The sequence below is a fragment of the Morus notabilis genome, unplaced genomic scaffold (genome assembly GCF_000414095.1).
Source record: "Morus notabilis unplaced genomic scaffold, ASM41409v2 Scaffold276, whole genome shotgun sequence".
Lineage (NCBI taxonomy): Eukaryota > Viridiplantae > Streptophyta > Magnoliopsida > Rosales > Moraceae > Morus > Morus notabilis.
The window spans coordinates 691,520-706,033 of NW_010361626.1; the positions used below are offsets into that span (position 1 = coordinate 691,520).

Genomic DNA, 14,514 nt, shown 5'->3' on the forward strand with positions numbered 1-14,514 from the left:
CATTAAAGAAATGAATATAGATGCTCCATAGGCTTCAAAAAAACTTAGAATTTCCAGTGTTGGACCTCCTGAGATTACCGAGCCTTCTTCTGCCCCAATCAGTCAGGATGCCCCTATTACTGAAGACAACTTAGATGTGCGAGATGAACATATGAATGACAATCCATTCAGGGAAGATGAGTTTGCAGATTATAATCCATTGAGAGATAATAGTCCACTTGGAGAGGACTTTTTAGAACAAAACCAACTTAAGGAACACACTCCTATAAGAGAAGACGCCGGTGAAGAGACATCCAAATGTTTAGATATTGTCCCTTATGTGAAAAATCCTCGTCCTTTGGCGATGATGGTTCCTCCTCCCTTCTTGTTCGAAATATCGCACTGCACTTCTGAGGATGTATTTTTTTTCCACACATCACTGTCACACTTACATGCACACACTTCTTGAATGCACCTGCACACACATATACCATTTTTTCTTGCTGCACACTTTTTACTTTGCTGCACACTTTTTACCTTGCTGCAGACAGCAACACCAACGCCTATGCCTTTCTCCAGAAAATGTCTTTTGCCTCTTCTGTCTCCTCTTGCTTCTTTTTATAGAGAAGAATTTCCAGGGGAGTTATCTTGCCTTTTTGCACTACCCCCATGTTTTGTAATGGAAACATGTATATTTAATGCACAATTTTACCATTACTCCACGTTCTAAAACGTGTATATTTAATGCCCTTTTTTTGGGCCAACACAAAATTTTATTTCCTCATCTCTCTTTAAAGGCCCACTTATAATTTAGTATCCAAAGTATATTTTTTACCGCAAACAGATTCCCCCTCAAGCGTGTGCGTGTTATTGATGAACACGTGCGGTGCTTGAGTTCTTTTTGCTTCTTTTTTTTCTTTTTTTTACTCCTTTTCTTGTTATTTTTTAGTTGCCGATAGATGTTTATGGAGAGATTTGTTCAGAGAGGGCGCCGGACAATTGTCATGGAGAGGTTGATTTTGTCTAAGATATCACCGTTCACTATCATTAAATGAGATCATTGCCCTTACAGATTCAAAACATTGGGCTATTTTGACCACGACTTGTAAGGTACCTTGTGGGAATTTTAGATATAAATTCTCCAGTGAGACCAAAGCTGTTCACCATCTTCAACAACATAGTCCTATCTTTAATGGAAAATTTCTTGGGGTAGTTAACAATGATGATAATGGGGACTGCAGATTTGTGGCGACAAATGAATTCTACCCAAGCCTTTTTTGTAATTTGAAAGACAAGAAAATGTCAGGAAAATTCAATTTTCGTGGTCAAGCTTGCTTCCAACTTTCTCTAATGGAATGGACTGAGCACATTTTAATACATTTATGGAGCGGTTGATGTTTTCCCCTATGCACTTAATGCTAACGTATGGAGAGCCTTTGTGAACTATGAGGGTCACAAACTAATACCTTCTATCATAGTGGTGGTGAAATGAGAATCTCTTTATATGATTTGAAAGGAATTAGAGGTTTAACCATTCTTGGAATTCATTATGAAGAATTTACTCCGCCTAATGCTTGATTACTAAATCATTCCTTGTATTCTCCTACTGTTGCTGAGCTTTTGAGAACCCACTCTAGAATCTGTTAATTTTTAAATGTCACAAAGGTATACTAGGGAGAATGGATTGAGTATTTTTATCGTGGGGATACACTTCTTCATGGGTTGCTGAGTGGACCTTCGACTAAACCCAGGCAAACACCTCATAAAGAGAAATTTTTTTGAAAGAAAGGCATTCTCTCAAAACCTTATGTTTGGATGTTTCAGAAGAGTGCATGCTTGTAGCTTTTCTATCTCTTTGGCTGAGCCGGTTTGTTTTCCCCTATCGGAATAGTTACATTAGGCCAGCGACTTTCTGCATGGCCACTTTGATGGCGTAAGAAAAGAAAGTGTCGCATACACCTTCTGTTTTGGGTTATATCTACCATGCATTAAGTACTTCTGTAGCAGATCCTTTGCTTCACGTGGTTGACACATATATATATACACATATACACCTATGGCTTCATATCTCACACAACTCAGCAAGTATAGTGAGATTTTAGTACATACATATATATATATATATATATATATATGTTTTGTTGCATTGTGAAGATATCAAGGAAGAATTAGAGGTGACGTCTTGCTTCCTTTTTGTGTTTTTTTTTATCTTCCTTCTTTAATTGCTTCTTGGCGAATCTCGTACGATTCATATGAATATTTTCATATAAATCATATGTACATAATTTCTTGTATGCCAAACTCTTTGCTTACGATTCATAGGAACTTTGCGTCGGGTCATCGGGCTTGTATCATAAGCCGTAATTTTGGTATTTGAGACACTGTTTTGATGGCCTTACATATATATATATACACTTTTGCAGTGCATTGATCAATTGGATGAGAATTTGGTTGATTTCTTAACCCAATCTCAATAAGTGACCAGATTATTGCGTCGGTGGTGGACCCCTCTCTTACTTAAACCGTTCTGTTGATACTTAGGCCTATTTAGAACACTTTTTATGACCACTGCAGATTCCGTTGGCGAGTCTTCTTTTCTCTTCTTTATTTTACTATTTGTTTTTTTCACATAAAATTTGGTGATCGATTTTTTTTTTTACTGAACCCTTTAAAAAAAGTTCAATGTACATGCTGCTGTACAACATGTTAATGTGCAACATGTCACCCATGTTTTTCTTTTACAGACTAAAACAAAAGTCCAACAAGGTATTGATTTGCCTTTGGACCACAAATAACAAAAGGTCCCAATTCTCTTTTTACAATCAGTACGTGATTCTATATTTTTGTCCTTTGTACAAATTTTTTTTATTCTTGATTTTTTGAAATCACTTTTAATTTATATAAATCTCTAAAAAGAAATTCAAGTCTTAGTGATAATCATAGGATTACAATAAGAATGAAGAACCACACACTATGAGCATACTAAGAATCTATTAAGAACACTATAAACAAGAAATCCAATGCCATAAGACATATATAGGATTTATCTACGTAGAGAGATAAGAGAGTAAATGATTTATCTTTGTAGAGAAAGTCGAGAGTAAATCACAATCTCATACTTCAAAGTGTATATAAAACTTGATTTAAATGCATTGTATTTGCTTAATTATATGTATCTCATAGCGATTGATTCGATTGTATGATGTATATCCCTTTTTTTGCTGACAATTTGATTTCAAAAGAGATATGGATTTCCGTCATCCGTTCTACACGTTTTTTAAAAAGTCGGGAAACATTTAGATGTGTATATATATATGTGTGATCCATTATTCATAGCTCCTAGTGTTGGATCTTTAGACGGGCTGTCTGCGGCCGCCCAAAAATACCGAGTTTTTACCCGAGCCCGACCCGCCTGAAAAATTTAGGCAGCCCACCCGAGCCCGAAATTGCCCTTGAACGGGCCATGGGCTTATATTTGGCTGCCCGAACCCGGCCGGGCCGCCTGAGCCCGCCCGATAGCCCGAATTTTTTTAAATATATTTTAATTTTTATAATTATTAAGTTAGTTTGTGTTAAAATTATATAAAAATTAAAATCAACATTCAACAGACATTATTAATACAATTGAATAAATCAATCATGTATATTAATGATGTATATTAAATTCGTAATTCATGATTGCCTCGTTAAAAAACCTTACCAAGAAAAACCCAATTGGGATAAAAACTTGGCAAGAAAAAAAGAGTACAATCATTTTGTGATGAATTACAAATTTTACAAACTTACAAAGTTATACAATTACAAATATAATATCAAAAGTAAATACATATTTACAAATTACAAATTACAAATTTAATTTGAAGCTGAAGAATCGTCTTCAAAATTAAATGTTAATCGATTAAATTCATCGATCCATTCTTAGCTTGCCGGCGAAATTGTATCCTGTAGACGTTGATCGGCCCGATCCCAATCCTTAATGCAAACCAAGGCTTCAACAATATCCATTTGCAATGCATTCCGGCGTTCCTCAAGTATTCTTCCTGTCGAACTGAAGGCTTGTTCAGATGAAATAGTGGAGACCGGGATTGAAAATATATCCATTATCAATCGAGTTAGGATTGGCCAAGTTAATGCCAGTGTCCTCCACCATTGAACCAAGTCAAAGGATTTTGCCGTATCGTCGACTACTAAGCCTTCACTGAGGTACGCTATAAGCTCGTTGAAGCTGCCACCGCCGCTACCACTGCCACTTGTTGACGAAGATTCACTCCCAGCTTCTGTTTGAGTTATCTTCTTCTTCTTCTTCAACCCAAAAACATTCAAGAATGAATGCGGGTTTTCATCGTGTTGTTGCGGTTCCTATACTCTAAAAGGTACTATAAACCTAATCTCATATTTACTAATAGATCGACAATATTTTTTCCTTTATTATTGGATATTGGTCTGAACAATTGATGCCTAAAAATTCACCTAAGTTATCTAAACCACTTTCTAAACCTTCTAATTTTAATCTATGATAAAAAATAGTACATAAACCATACAACAAAGGCAACTTAGTTAGACTAATATTATATAAATTTCTTTTCCATTGAATGGATAGGAACTGCTAAGATTGGGTCGTCCCTATATTAGCTAAATAAAATATTAATTCATAAAAATTCTCCTAAAGCTAAAGGTGATGTTGGATAATATGTTCTACTAAGTTTTAGAGTCACTTCATGAAACCTACCTAAAAATTGATACAAAACTTCGACAATTTGCCAATCATATGCATCTATATGATTTACTCCCACTTTTGCACACATATAGTTTGTTATAGCATCCTTATAGGGGATGCATTGTTGAAGCATTATGTAAGTTGAGTTCCATCTTATAGGCATATCTAACGTTAATGCTTAGGAGGTATATTTAATGCTTGTAAGAACCTAAACCAATCTTCTTATCTTTGGTTACTACCTTGAATCCATGCAAGACTATCTCTAATTCTTTTAATGAGATTACCCATTTCTTTTAAACCAGATTTAACAATGAAATTAATTACGTGACATGCACAATGTTGGTGGAAAATTGTACCGTCACCGAATAAACTTAAATCATTTTCAAAGAATTCAATTACTTTGGTATTGGCACTAGCATTATCTAATGTTATAGCCATTACTTTATCTCTTAATCTAAATTCATCAATTACATTTAAAATTGTATTATATATTAAATTCGTACTATGTGATCCTAGAACACATTTAAAACCTAATATTCTCTTATCTAAATCAAATCCTTTAAAGTAATGTCCGGTTATAGCTAAATAATCTTTATTGGCAACGGCAGACCAAATATATGCCGTTAACGCAACGCACCCGCTAGTCGAGTGTAAAAAGTTTATTAATGCTTCTTTTTCTTTTTTAAATAATTTTAATAAATCTTTCCTAAGAGTAGTTTTTGAAGTGAACTGTGCATTAGGATTATGTACAACCTTAATATATCTTTGCCAATTAAGATGCTCTACAAAACTAAGTGGTTGATATAAAGCAGTTATCATTCATGCAACTTCCATATGATCTACTTACGGATCGTATTTCCAAGTGGTTAAACTACCGGTTGCACGATCAAAATATTCCGCCAGATTGGCTAAGCTTTTAAAGACACTTTTCAGCGTGTCTTCTCAAGTGTGTGGTGCCGTGAATAGTGTCACATTGTAATTTAGATATATAATATTTACACTGAGCTATATGTTTAGTGTTACCTTCATTGTCGATCTCATCAATTATGTCGAAGTGATCCCAAACTGTGGAGGTGCGCTTGGATTTCCTTCTAGAGGTTGTAACACTTGCAGACGCAGTCGCACTGGCTCGCCGTCGCCGCTTCTCCATGCCCGCCACCATTCCGACCACAACCTCCAGTACGTCCAGCAGGGCTCGGATTAGTAGATTCCTGCGTAACAAATTCATTAGTGGGAAATTACCCTTCTTTCACGTTGTGTTAGGCATCAACGGGAATACCATTATAACCAAAAGGATCCATTATAAAAAAATAAGAGTGATTTGAGAGAGAGGGCTTTAGGATAATGTGATAGTTTTTAGAAAAATTGTGATAGAGATTTCAGAAATTGAGAGAGATTGAGAAAAATTAAGAGAGATTGAGAGAAATTGAGAGGGATTGAGAGAGTTTGAGTGAGAAAAATGTGTGCGGGATGGGGGGTATTTATAGAGAAATTTTTGGGTTAAAAATTGATTTTTTTTTCAAAAAATTCAGGGTGCAATTGCTACTTTAATCCGGCGGGTCGGGTTCGGGCGGCAACGGTCGGAAAACTAGCCGTTGGATGGGTTTTCAGGCATTCGGGCAAAATCTAGGTTTTCGTGCTTATTTTCAGGTCGGAGACCAACGGTCAGAAATTTGACCGTTTTTTGAGATTTTCGGGCAAATCGAGCTTGGCATGAAAAATTCAAAAAAAAAAACTCTCGCGAACGGCGGTTGACGGCGCCTACAAGGCGGTGAGGTGCCCAAATTCAGGCTGCCCGAGCCCAAGCCTGAAATACCACTTTGGACGGGCAGGCATATGGGCCTGCCCCGCCGGGCCAAAGTTCCACCACTAGCTCCTATTACAAACATCACAACAAGTATAGCTTGCAATCGTCACAGCAAGTATAGCTTGCAATCATCATAGCAAGTATAGCTTGCAATCATCACAACAAGTATAGCGTGACCTTTTGGTATATATATATTTTGGTGCTTTGTGAAGATATTGAGAAATAACTGAAGGTGACAGCTTGCTTGCTCTTTTTTTTTTAATATCTTTATTGTTTGATTGCTTCTCGACGGGTATCGTGCGATTCATATGAATATTTTCATATAGATCATATGCACATAATTTCCCATAACCGGTTCTTAAGGTGTAATTCGTACAAATTTTTCATTCAAATTGCACTCAAAAGATGTATCTTAACAATCTCTAACCTTTTTTTTTTTTTGTAGATTGCTCATTTTTTCTCCTCAGCAACAATTAATTTTCCTTTGTTTACAAATAATTAGGGTGCAGTTCCTCTCTCTTTTTATATCCTCATTTATACATGTGCAGTCTCCCTATTTCTTTTCCATTCTTGTTATATGTATATATATATATATATATATATATAACTCTTATCCCATTTGTTTGATTGTTCTCGTAGGAATACTGCACACCAATATAAGGGTGTTCGGCGGGTTTTAACCGTCAGTTTTAGTCGGTTTGGTGGCCAAGCTAACCATGTCAGTTTTCTAAAACTGTGCACCGAAACCGAACCGCACAAAGTAGTGGTCGGTTCGGTTTACTGAACTTCGGTTTTTGGTTTTGGTAATCAGGAAGGTAGCCGTCAGTTAACCATCAGGTTACCAACATCTTTAGTTGCATTTTTTGACCAGAAAATGTGAAAAAATATAAAACTTTCCTCATATGCAAACCTGTAATCACAATAAATGAATACAAAGCACAACATCCAAATTAATAATACCACAAACACAAAATATCCAAATTCAATGTCTAAAATCAAAAGTACAAACTGAAAGTCACAATTACGGGTTGTTATGTTATTATGGTTTTTGTTTTGTGGGGTTTTTGGTGATGGATGATTTGATTCATATGCTACAGGGTGAAGATACCTAATGGGTAGCTGTGAATTTACAACACACTGAACCTACTTAGCATTTACAACTGAAAATGCCCCAAAAGAGCAGACTCCATACATATTCTTCGGTCGGTAGTGTTCGGTTTCGGTTTTACGATCTTTTTGTACAGTCCTAGACTAATATATTTAATTGGGAAATTGTCTAAATTATTTATTTGTATTTACTTTTAACTTATATAGAGTTCTGTATAAAGAAAATCCAAGTCAAAGTAACAAATGCAAAGAATTTTTTTTTTTTTTTTACCGTGAATTCACAATCGTAACAAATAATTTGGAAAACTTTTAATCTTTGATTTTTGAAATCACATTTAACTTATATAGATCTCTAAAAAGAAATCTAAGTCTTGGTGATAATCATAGGATTGTGATAAGAACGAGGAACCACACACCATGAGTATATTAGAAATTTATTAAGAGTATTACAAATAAGAAATCTCACGCCATAAGGTGTACATAAAATTCATCTTCGTAGAGAGAGTCAAGGAGTAAATCACAATCCCACACAATAAAATGTATATAGGACTTGATTTAAATGCACGGTATCTGTTTAATAACACAAAAAACTAAAACTGTTAGTGCAGAAGAAGACAAAAATATCAAAACATGTATTTACCTTTTTGTTTCGAAATATCTCACTGCACTTCTGAGAATGTAATTTTTTTTTACATCACTGTCACACCTGCACACACACACTTCTTAAATGCACATGCACACACACACACACTCTTTTTTCTTGCTGCACACTTTTTACCTTGCTGCACAGACCAACACCAACGCCTATGCCTTTCTCTAAAAAGTGTCATCTGCCTCCCGTGTCTCCTCTTGCTTCTTTTTATAGAGAAGAATTTCCAGGGGAGATATCTTGCCGTTTTGCCACTACCCCCACGTTCTGTAATGGAAACGTGTATATTTAATGCATCATTTTGCCATTACTCGACGTTCTAAAATGTGTATATTTAATGCTCTTTTTTTTAGGCCAGCACAAAATTTTATTTTCTCTTCTCTCTGTCAAGGCCCATTTATAATTTATTATCCAAAGTATATTTTTTTTTTACCGCAAACAACCTAATTTACAAACACACAAGTCTTGAAATTTCCTCAAAAATAATTATTTTAGTAGGAATTGCACTAGGGTCCTGTAATGAGTTTTCATTTTTTTTTTTCCTTTAATGCAACTCTTACACTTGGTCTTTTTATGCCATTTTTTTTACAAAGATCAGGATAACATACTAGGTACCATTGTTGGAAAAGGTTATTTACCTCTGTGTACACTAATTTAAAATACTTCTTCAATTTACATTACTAATAATATGATGATGCGGTATTATTTATAATAACATTAATGAGTTGTGTTATGGCCACAAATTCTAACCCGACTTTTGCAGTAACTTATAAGTTGTCTTTTTTTTATGGATAAAATTTTAAAAAAATTGTCATGTCAACTAATAATAATATGTTGCACCTACTCCTCTTAAGAAAAATTGTCAAATAACGGATTGGTACAAAATTTAAAATTAGAGTTGTTATCCTTAGTATTATTCATTTTATAAATGCCCCCATACTAATTCTTTAAGTGAGCTTGTCTCATAAATTTTTAATATTATATCAACTTGCCCATATCTTTTAAAAGGTTAGAGCAAGTACTTGACACAAATTAACGGTTTAGAGTGCATCTATAAAATTATATTAATTCAGATGGTGTTTGAACCACTTGCATACCTCACGGATGAAATAAACCATTTTTAAATGAGAAAAACTATTTTCAAAATTTAAAAGACTGTTAAATATGATATATTGTTGATGTTGTATTTACGATATTAATAATGTCCAGGGCCAAATTGAAGGTGATAATAGAATATGAAGGTTAATATTAGTTGTAATATAATGGTCCACTTGGATGGCCGTCAAAAAGTGCAGCTAAAAACATTTAATTTTATCTTTTTATTTCTTATTTCTTTTTTTGAGAGATTTTTTTCGATAGATTATTTACTAATGGCCGTCAAAAAGTGCAGCTAAAAACATTTAATTTTATCTTTTTATTTCTTATTTCTTTTTTTGAGAGATTTTTTTCGATAGATTATTTACTAATAAAGTCGGTTTCTAATTGTTATATTTAATTAAAACCACATTAATTTAAAAAATATATATAAAATAAATAATTTTTATGTAAATTTAACAATTAAAAAATAGAACTCGAGTTTTTTTTTTTTTTTCTAATTCTATTAAAGAAATTCTCTCTTTTTTTTTTCTTTTTTTTAATAGTCTTTTCTGCTTTTATCTGTAACATCAACTCGCCATGCCCAACCCATGTTCTCGCTTATTTGTCGTCTTGTGTTATGCTTTTAAAACCTGCCTGGATTTCGGGTGTAACCTCGTTTTAATCTTTATTTGCCGGCTACATGAACTTCTCAACTCCCCATGTGCATCTTGATTTTCAGAGTTAACAAATAACACAGCTACAAGTGGCTATTTATTTTTTTTGCTGACAAGTAGATATTATTTTGTAAAGAAACATAAGCATTAGAGTAATTTTGTTATTTACCCTATAGAAATTCAATCACTTTATAGTTCTTTTAGCTTTCTTTCTTATTATTATTATTATTTTTTTTTTTTTGCTAATGTGTTTTTTTTTTTTTTGTTTTCTTTTATAATTTACCAGAAAAATCTGACTATGTATTAGAAATGTTTGGTTACGAAGTCACCGGTGGTTAATTTGTGGGGACATATTGGAGCCACTTGTGTTTGGCACCGGTGAGTGGGGCATCTTGCCCATCAATTCACAGCTTTATAAATCAAGCAGCGCCTCACAACTTCTGCCTTTATTATTTGACCATGGAAAAAGTCCAAACCCATAAAATGGCCGAGAAAAATTCATTCACATGTTTGTTTCTCACTTTCAAGTTTCAACATTTACCATCAGAAAAAAAAAAAAAGGTTATCTTTAGTGTATACTTATAATGGTTCGCAATTATGACATATTGGTAAATAATGTTATTATAGTCTTGTCAAATAAACCGAAGATGTTAACATCAACAGAAGAATTAGTTCTTAATCATTAGATTAATTCTCGCCTTTTTATCAAATTTTTTTTAGATTATGCTAATTTCTTAATTGCGTTGATAAAGAAACTCTAGGTCGAATAAAATGATATTAAACTCCACATCATATATTTTAGTATTGCCGAGCTTGTGAAAACTTTTATTCAATAAATTATAAAAAGTACAAGTTCTCTTTAAGGTGCACACGTGAATGTAATGCAATATATATATATATATATATATATATATATATATATTGGTGAGGAAAGTTAAAGATTATCAAAGAGCATTTAAAGCAAGCCAATAAGATCAGAGTTTTATGTGTCAAACTTGGCATAAAAGCAACATAAGAAAGAACAAAACCAAACACAAACAGAAGTCAATTTTTTGGCCATACAGGGTGATGTAGGGCTGATAGAAAGGAAGAGCAAGGGGGAGAAATAGAAGAATGGGATAGAAAAGAATTTAGAAGTAGTAATTAGAGAGAAGAAGATAACAATAGGGAGAGAATATGAATATTCAATATCACTAATCAAGTCTGAAAATAATGAATATAGAAAGACCTATTTATAGGCATATAAATTCTAATAGTAATCAAACTCCTAATACTATTTAATCTTAGATAATCCTAATAACTTTAAAATAACTCTAATTTTAATAGAATTTTAATCATGTTCTCTATCAAAGGATAGTCTATAGACATAATTAGTCCTCGGTAATGAAATCACCATCCCCAGGCTCATATACTCATCTTCTTTCCACATACCAGCATAGAAACCCTCAGTAAGCTCTAGCAACCTTTTACGTTTGCGGCCATTAATCTCTAGTGGATCATCTTCATCGTAATCCATATTCCGATTGTCAATCCATTCCGGAAACTGCGGAACCGCCGCTGCGAAAACGGGGTCCACAGAAGGACTAGGTCTCCACATGATCGCCAGAAATTTGAAGAAGTGAACGGAGAACCAGTGATGGGGTTCTTTTCTTTCTAAGAAGGGAGTTTTCTGAATTTTATGAATGTCATGCAATTGTTATGATGCATTTTCTGTCTCTAGCAGCAGCGGCTTGTCATTAAGAATCAAAACTTACACGTCAGCCCAATTCGTGACAAAGAGTTGTTGTCGAACACCTAATATTATGAACCTAAAAAAAAAAAAAAAAAAAAAGCAAAGAGCTAATATTATGAGATTTGCTTTCTTTTATTATATAATTAATTTGGTGAAGCGAAAATGAACAGAGTCAAAATAATGAAATAAATATTTACTAAAATAATAATCAGCCAATTAATTACCCGTTTAGAAGTTAGAACAATAAAGACGTAAAAATATCCTTCTCCGTGATTTTCGGGCGATGTACACAATGCGAAAAAGATTTTTCCAACATGATTTGCGAAAAAGATTTTTCCAACATGATTACCGCTGACTTCCCCAATCTACTAAAAATTACGGCCCTTCTTGCCCTTTTTTGAGAAATTCTTCTTCCCCTTTTTTACACTTTTTCTTACCATTAGAATTAGAATTAGAATTTTCCAAAGGCGGTTTTAAATGAAAGGCTTAAAAACGTTCCCTTTCCTTCTAGAGTTTAATATCAAGCCAAAAAAAGAAAAGGAAAAATAGCCATTTACTATTTATGGAACATGTAAATCTACTGTGACAAAACTTTCTAAAAAAACCGAAAAAACAAAGGGAATAAATATGTAATCAAATGAGAGAAAACAAATCCTCACCTTCATCTTCTCATCCCTCTCTTGCCCAAAAGATGATTCCCTTAGCTTTTCTTTCCCTTCTTCTTCATGTCTCGGCTTCTTCTTCATTCGCCGCCGCTTCGGATTCTACATACAACACATTCCTCCAATGTATGCAAAGAAACACAAAGGCCCTACCATCTCAACTCTCAAGCATAATTTATTCCCAAACTAACCCTTCTTACACCTCGGTTCTCCGAGCCTACATCCGAAATGCCAGGTTCAACACCACATCTACCAATAAGCCTCTCCTCATTATTACTCCGACGACGGAAAGCCACATTTCGGCGACGGTATTATGCGCAAAAACCCTAGGCCTGCGGATAAAAACACGAAGCGGCGGGCACGACTATGCCGGACTCTCCTACACCTCCGGTGTCCCTTTTGTCATCATTGACATGTTCAATCTCCGCTCGGTCACGGTCGACCTAGCCGACCAGTCGGCTTGGATTCAGACCGGTGCGACTCTTGGAGAACTCTACCACAACATTTGGAAGAAGAGCAAGGCCCTAGGCTTCCCTGCCGGAGTTTGTCCAACTGTCGGCGCAGGAGGGCATCTCAGTGGCGGTGGGTACGGGAACATGATAAGAAAGTACGGTTTAGCTGTCGATCATGTCGTCGACGCAAAGATCGTTGACGCAAAAGGGAATGTTCTTGATAGAAAAGCAATGGGGGAAGATCTTTTTTGGGCAATTAGAGGAGGTGGTGGAGCGAGTTTCGGTGTCATTTTGGCCTACAAATTGAAGCTCGTTCCCGTGCCGGATATCGTGACCGTTTTCAAGGCACAGAGGACTTTAGACAACGTGAACGACAAGATGACCGACTTCGTTTACCAGTGGCAACAAGCCGCACCGACGACGAACGACGGGCTCTTTATGAGAATGCTTATTCAACCGGTTACTTCCAAAGCAAGCAAAGGTCAGAAGACGGTGAGAGTGACGATCAATGCCCTCTATCTAGGAAAAGCAGACGAATTGGTGTCGTTTTTGGCGAAAGATTTCCCGCTTTTGGGATTGAAAAAGGAGAACTGCACGGAGCTGAGCTGGATCGACTCTGTTCTGTGGTGGGCAAATTACGACAATGGAACATCCCCTGATGCGTTGCTCGACCGGGATCCGAACTCGGCGATTTTTGGTACGAGGAAATCGGATTACGTTCAGAATCCGATTTCCAAAGATGGGTTGGAATGGATTTGGAAGAAGATGATGGAATTGGGCAAAGTCGGATTGGTGTTCAATCCTTACGGAGGTAGAATGAATCAAGTCCCTGAATCCGCGACGCCGTTTCCGCACCGAGCCGGGAATCTGTTCAAGATTCAGTACTCGATCAGTTGGAAAGAACCAGGGCCTGAAGCCGACAATAATTTTACTACGCAGATAAGAAGGCTTTTCAGTTACATGACTCCATTTGTGTCGAAAAATCCAAGAAGTGCTTTCTTGAATTATAGGGACATTGACATTGGTGTGAATCACTTTGGGCCAAATAGCTATGAAGAAGGGAAGGTGTATGGGGTCAGATACTTTGGTGCTGCAAATTTTGATAGATTGGTGAAGGTGAAGACTGCGGTTGACCCGGAGAACTTCTTCAAGAGTGAACAGAGTATCCCGACTTTACCAAACAAGGCATAAGGTTTTTTCTTTTTTGAATAAACTATATAGCAAGTAGCAACTACATTGACTTAATGCACAACTAAACGTGGAGTGAAAAAAAATTATGCTCCTATATTTTTGCATGGGAAATCATTCGTGCATTCCTAACTTCAGAAGTCAGTTGTAGTTCTTTGCCTTTTGTTTTTCAACAATACTAAGGGATAGAGATGGTGATCGACACCACACACTAATATAAAATGAATTTTATAGTATGTGAACGATAAAAATATCAATTTTCTTTAAGTTGTAGTGTCTAACATTATTGCTGGTACCATCAAGTATTTTTCTTTATTTTTAATTTTATTTATAAAAATTGTGCAATGTAGCGGGAAAATTATAAAAATTTTAATTTTGTTGGATTATTTTCATAACAACAATCTAATTTTTTTTTTTTTTGTTTCAACATGTTACGGATTTTAAAAAGATTGATTTCATCCCTTGAACTA

The 14,514-nt window shown here is 35.1% G+C and overlaps 1 protein-coding gene across 1 annotated transcript; it reads left to right on the plus strand.

Moving 5' to 3' along the window:
- Window positions 1-12,404: 12,404 nt before the first annotated feature.
- Window positions 12,405-14,278, plus strand: LOC21408648 (berberine bridge enzyme-like 19). Its single transcript, XM_010100231.2, has one exon. The coding sequence runs from the start codon at window positions 12,434-12,436 to the stop codon at window positions 14,045-14,047; it is 1,614 nt and encodes a 537-aa protein (XP_010098533.1). The 5' UTR covers window positions 12,405-12,433; the 3' UTR covers window positions 14,048-14,278.
- Window positions 14,279-14,514: the final 236 nt, after the last annotated feature.